We start from the raw sequence: 6281 nt of genomic DNA on the forward strand, positions 1-6281 counted from the left end.
GCTAGCGATATCTTGCTTGGTCTCAAGCGTATACACGGAGAAGAGATCATTCACCGCGACATCAAACCAAAGAACATCTTACTCACGTCTGTGAACAGAGCATTTGCCACGTATGGGTATAGCAAGGNAAGGAAAAGAATAAGAGAGAGAGAGAGAGAGAGAGAGAGAGAGAGAGAGACAGAGATTCTAGGGTTAGAAAGATGTCGAATTCAACATCTTCTGATCGATTAGGTCAGTGGGACGAAGACTCGAACCGTCCCCACAAGAAGCGGAAGTATTCACAAACCAGATCAGAGACGAACGTGATAGAGGATGATGCAGATTCGTCGAGCAAGAGGAACCGTTCAATCCTAAGAAAGCCAAAGAGCGAGTCGTGGGTGGTGGCTCGTTGTCTCGGAAGCGACTCAAACGCCTCTGTTTACTTAGCCTTAAGAACGACCGAAGAAGGCGAAGACGATCTTCCTTCCAGGATGGCCATCAAGTCTAACGAGATCTCAGAATCAGCATATCTCATGATCGAGGAGAAGTTCTTAATCCGTCTCGAAAGCCCATACATCGTGTCTTGCTACGGCCACGAGATAACAGAGGATAGGAAGATGGAGAATAAGAAGTACTTCAACACCATACTCGAGTACTGCCCTGGCCAAACCCTTGAGAAGCATATCAAAAGCCACAGAGAAGGGTTACGAATTGATGATGTGAAGAGATTAGCTAGCGATATCTTGCTTGGTCTCAAGCGTATACACGGAGAAGAGATCATTCACCGCGACATCAAACCAAAGAACATCTTACTCACGTCTGTGAACAGAGCATTTGCCACGTATGGGTATAGCAAGGACAAGGCTATGATCTCTGGTTTGGGAAACGCGTTGGAGAAAAAGCGGATTGATGATGGTGAAAGCTGGAATCACAGGAGTGGTACCGCGAGGTTTATGTCACCGGAGCTTATAGGGGACAAGGTTTTGGACTATGGTGCGGATGTGTGGGCTTTTGGTTGTACTGTGCTTGAGATGTTGACTGGAGAACGGGTTTGGGGAGAGTATGATGAGCTTGATTGGGAAAGTTGGGTTACTGTCATTGGTAAAAGTGGTCTGGTTCCAACTATCCCTGATTACTTGTCTGATGAGGCTAAGGACTTTCTTACAAAGTGTTTGGAGAGAGACCCTGCTAAAAGGTGGTCTGTTGATAGTTTGATAAGTCATGAGTTCTTTTATGATGAAGGAGAAGCAGAGATAGAAGCATATGAAGCAAATCTAAATGCTGTAGCGGCGTTTCAACAACAAGAAGAGGAAGAAGAAGAAGAAGAAGAAGTAGAAGAGGAAGTAGAAGAAGAAGAAGAAGAAGAAGAAGAAGAAGAAGAAGAAGAAGAAGAAGAAGAAGCAATTGAAATAGATGAAGAATACCCTAACGAAGATTCGGAAGAAGAAGATGAATTTGAGATTTTTCTGTGACAATCTACACTTCTTTTGGAATCTTTATTGGTTTGATAAATCTGCAAAATTATTGTAAAGACAAAATATGTTTCAGTTGCTCTGTAATTTTATTGATTGTTTCAAAAGCTTGAGATGTTATTGTGTCAATCTTTCTATGGAGATGAGTTTATTACTGATCTTGTTACTTGTTAGTTTCTTCTGACTCGTACAGCCTTGCACAATCCTGAGTGTTTTGTTTGGCTACTTTCTTCTTCTAGTTTAATTGTATTGTTTGGTTCTATTGAAATATTTGGTTTGGTTCGGTTCGTTTGGTCGGTACATGATTGAATTGTTCGGTTAATTGTTCTTTTGTTGTTGTTTTGGCGAAGGAGAGAAAGAGAGAGAGAGAAGCAGATCCGTTAATGGAGAAATGGCAGAGCTTGATTCTGTAAACGAAGCCAAGGACAAGGAGAAGAAGAAGAAGTTATGGAAAGCTGTTTTCGCTATCTCTGGTATTATGATAACTCTCGTCATCTATGGTCTTCTTCAGGTCTCTCTCTCTCTCTCTCTCTCTCTCTCTCTCTCTCTCTTCTCTCTCCCCACTCGAATCCGCCTCTCTCTGTTCAAATTGATTGGAATAAAACGATCTGGGTTTTTCGAATTTGTGCTTTGTAATTACAGGAAAAGATCATGAGAGTGCCTTATGGATTGAAAAAAGAGTACTTTAAACACTCTTTGTTTCTTGTCTTTTGTAATCGGCTCACTACATCAGCTGTTTCTGCTGGTGCTTTACTGGTAACAACACTTGAGTTGTAGTTATATATATTTCATACTATCTCAATGGTTCTCTTAAAAGAAGCTTTGGTTTTTGATTTGTTTGCAATCCTTTGTGTGTTTTGTTTGTAGGCGAGCAAGAAAGTTTTGGATCCTGTAGCTCCGCTTTATAAATATTGTCTCATTTCAGTAACTAACATCTTAACCACAACATGTCAGTATGAGGCCCTCAAGTATGTGAGTTTCCCTGTACAAACTCTGGCTAAATGTGCCAAGATGATACCTGTAATGGTAAGCTTTTAACTTTAATTTTTGTTACATGTGATGTGAGCTTATCACCAATATATCTAATCTATGTGGTTTCTTGCAGGTCTGGGGAACTCTCATCATGCAGAAAAGGTACAGAGGATTTGACTATTTTGTGGCTTTCCTCGTGACCCTTGGGTGCTCGGTGTTTATTCTCTTTCCGGTAATAACCCAATCTCTTCAAAGAACAAATGGATTCACTAGTTTAAGATTAGAAGGAATGAAGTTTTATTCTATATGTATTTGAGCTATAGGCAGGAGATGTTAGTCCGTACAACAATGGAAGAGAAAACACTGTCTGGGGTGTATCCCTTATGGTTGGTTATCTTGGGTACATATCCGGTTTACTCGTTTATTTAGTTTTATATGGGAACCTCAATACTCTTTTCGTATATCCATAATCTGGTTTGATGGCTAACAGGTTTGATGGCTTTACAAGCACATTCCAAGACAAACTCTTCAAAGGTTATAATATGGAAATACATAACCAGATATTCTACACAACAATTTGTTCATCCATTCTCAGTTTCACTGGTCAGAACTTCTCTTTGCAGTTATTTTCTCTCTTTTACCTCATTTTTTCCCGATTCTCTCATTAATCACTTTGGTAAGTTTGTCCTGTGTCTTTCCATGTCCCAATCTCTTGGTTATATTTTCTGAATTAAGTTGCAACTGAGATCATATGTTAGTGATGTTAAACCCTGTAGTTAGTATGAACCATTCTTACGCTTTGTGTATCTCTCTGACTATGATTTTCGAGTCCATCAGTGCTTTTCGACATAGAATTCATCTGCCTTGCATAAACCTCAATGTGTGGACCTCAAAAAATGTTACAAATCAGGTCAACCATGTCTTTTGCTACTCATATGTGAAATTTCTTGCTTGATATAGGCCTTATACTGCAAGGGCATTTACTCCCAGCTGTGGACTTTGTTTCTCGGCATAGAGATTGTCTATTTGACATTGCTTTGCTTTCCACCGTAAGTCTTCTTGTTTTGTCATTACAATTATCATGTTCCAGAAATATATCAAAGTAGAGTATGATTGCATTGCAGCAGTGGTCACAGCTGCTATAGTTAGAGATAAACTAGAGTTGAGTATTGAAACAGAAGCCCTAGTAATGCGAAAACTAATATGTAGTATAAAACTTATCAGAGATGAAACCGGTGTTCTGCAGGTGGCAACAGCCAGCCAATTTTTCATTTCTTACACTATTAGGACATTTGGTGCTCTAACGTTTGCTGCCATAATGACTACAAGACAGGTAGATAGTTAGTTACTCTGGTGGTGTCAACTCTTTGATTCCTCAGCAAAATATGTTCTCTCTAATTCCTTCTTCGTTGTCTGAAAAACAAAAAAGCTTGTTAGCATCATGCTCTCCTGCATCTGGTTCTCACATCCGCTTAGCTGGGAGCAGTGTATTGGATCTGTAAGCTCCTTTAAGTCTCTCTGTACTTTGGCTTCCTTCTCTTGTGATCTCTCCTTGTTCCCAAAGCTAAACTCATTTCTCACTGGTGCCAGGTAATTGTTTTTGGATCTCTATATGCTAAAAACTTGGTGAAGAAGAGATCAGAAAAGCCGCAGGCAGCTCAAGATCCTCCACCGGACGAAGAGGCTCAACCTCTGAAGGGAAACCCTTAAAGCACAGCGAGAGTTTTTTTTTTTTCTTCCCTGATACGTAAACAGTTACCAACCAAATTTAAATGATCCCTCTAACTTTGAGGCACCTAACTAACAAAACCAAGCGGTTGAGATGGACTCAATTGTTTTTGTTTTTGTCAAGAAGAAGAAGTCATAGATCACATATGACGAGTACTCATAGAGCCTAATGTATGCAACTCTAGTTTCTTGCTTCCGTTTTGTACCTTTTGTTTGTGCAAGCAAAAACTTAAACTGTTATTGTAGAGTGGTTAAAAACAATTGTGTAAAATTGTAATAGGATTTTGGTATTATATGAAAACTAGTGTCTGACTATCCAATTTTTTTTTGGTTTTTTTTTTTTTTTTTAACACTGAACTTCTGATTGATATTAATGTTGATAGAAACCAAAAAAACACAGAGTCAAACAAGCTCAACAGCAAAGAAGGTAAAAATAAACATATCGATTCCAAATGGGTTCTCTACTCCATCCTCTGGACATCATTTCCATACTCTTCTTCACCATAAACCTCGTCGTCCAACTCTTTCCTCTTCTACCCTGTCGTGCAACCACGAAGACCATCTAGGGTCAGATACGAAGACAATCTCCCATCTCTGGTGATTCTATGAGCAATATCCCTAGCCAACAAGTTAGCTTTCGGCGAAGAGAGTTTAAACGATATCTCTCACATCCCCTGTATTACTCGAGTAATCTTTTCCACCTGAGAACGATACTTTGGCCAACTCAATGGGTTCTCCAAAGCCGATAAAGCAGCTTGACAGTCCAACCACACCTCACACGAGTTTATCTGGAGAGTACAAAGACTTTGTAAGCACCAAAGAAGACAACTCAACTCTGCTGAGATCCTATTTACCCGAGGGGGAAATGCATCCCTAGCATGAAAACGAACATCGCCTGCATCATCCCGTAAGATCCAAGCTCCACCACAATAATACGATTCATTAACCTAGGCAGAATGAATATTGCATTTTAAACCTCCATGAGCAGGCTTACTCCATCGTTCTAGTCGCGCCACTCCTCTTTGTTCGATTCATGTGTTATCTTGTATAGGATTGGTACAGTGTCGAAGCCATAAATCAGAGTTCTCCAACGCCCCAGCTATCAACACATGAGGATCCTGAATACGACCTGAAAAGAAAAGACCATTTCGTGCTTTCCAAATATCCCAAAGGAACCAAGGGATGGCACTCCGATAATCTACTCGTATGTCTCCTCGAGTCATTAACTGCAAAAGGTAATTCACATTATCTGAAACAGATAAGGAGAAACCAAGTGATGGCAATGGTAACAACGTAGCCTCCCACACTATAGTTGCCAATGTACACCCAAAAAGCACATGTGCAATTGTCTCCTCCTCGATATGACACTCCTCACATAATGGGTTCATTTGCACTCCATGTTTTCTCAAACGTTCAGCTACCGCTAGAGCACCAGATAAGGCTCTCCATAAGAACATTCGAAGCTTCGGTTCTGTTCGAGTATGCCATATCTTAGTCTTGATATCATTCACTGCTCTAACCTCATCAGTGATTTGCACTCCAGCTGATGCCTCAGAATTAAGAAGCCAAGTCCCACTCTTCACCAAATACTTACCATCTTTTGTATACCCCCACACATATTTATCCATAAGGCTCGGCTCCGGAGGATATGACTGTATCTTAATGACATCACTCGGTGGAAATAGCCTATGGAGCATCTCGTTGTTCCACTCGCTTACTGAAGTTATGAGGGCGGATACCTTCATGTTTAGATCTATCTGCATTTCTCGATTAAAAGGACGCCTGAGAAACTCATCAAAGATCCCTCTGTTTTGCCAAGAGAGCTTGATTAAACCATCCAATATCTTTAAATCCAAGTCCCCCACATTCCATAGACGCACCCATCTTTTCCCACGACACCCAATGCATTTTATGTGTCTCCTCACTGGCATGCCACCAGAAGCTTGCCATAACACTTGTTATTAGGCGACATTGATGTTTCGTCAACCTGAAACAAGACATGGCATAAACTAGTAGAGCCAAAGCTACTGACTTCAACAACACCTCTTTACCTCCTCAAGAGAGAGAGTTTTCTCGTACCACCCCCTCCCCAATCTTGACTTCAACCTATTTGTTATGAAGTTAAGTAGG

General features: G+C 40.5%; 2 protein-coding genes across 3 annotated transcripts; both read left to right on the plus strand.

The window, feature by feature from the left end:
- Positions 138–1607, plus strand: LOC104790847 (mitogen-activated protein kinase kinase 9-like). The gene has a single exon (XM_019246711.1). It carries the CDS (start codon positions 201–203, stop codon positions 1449–1451), a length of 1251 nt encoding a protein of 416 aa, XP_019102256.1. The 5' UTR covers positions 138–200; the 3' UTR covers positions 1452–1607.
- On the plus strand, positions 1795–4466 carry LOC104790848 (UDP-galactose/UDP-glucose transporter 5-like). 2 transcript variants are annotated; one of them, XM_010516640.2, is made up of 10 exons: positions 1795–1962; positions 2094–2207; positions 2319–2477; positions 2557–2655; positions 2747–2823; positions 2914–3026; positions 3384–3472; positions 3670–3756; positions 3853–3921; positions 4014–4466. In XM_010516640.2, exons 1-10 carry the CDS (start codon positions 1843–1845, stop codon positions 4131–4133), a joined length of 1047 nt encoding a protein of 348 aa, XP_010514942.1. In that variant the 5' UTR covers positions 1795–1842; the 3' UTR covers positions 4134–4466. The 2 variants fall into 2 exon arrangements, with proteins under 2 accessions (XP_010514942.1, XP_019102257.1); XM_019246712.1 differs by lacking the exons at positions 3853–3921; positions 4014–4466 and having other exon boundaries at positions 3648–3738.

This window comes from Camelina sativa, chromosome 6 (assembly GCF_000633955.1).
Source record: "Camelina sativa cultivar DH55 chromosome 6, Cs, whole genome shotgun sequence".
NCBI lineage: Eukaryota > Viridiplantae > Streptophyta > Magnoliopsida > Brassicales > Brassicaceae > Camelina > Camelina sativa.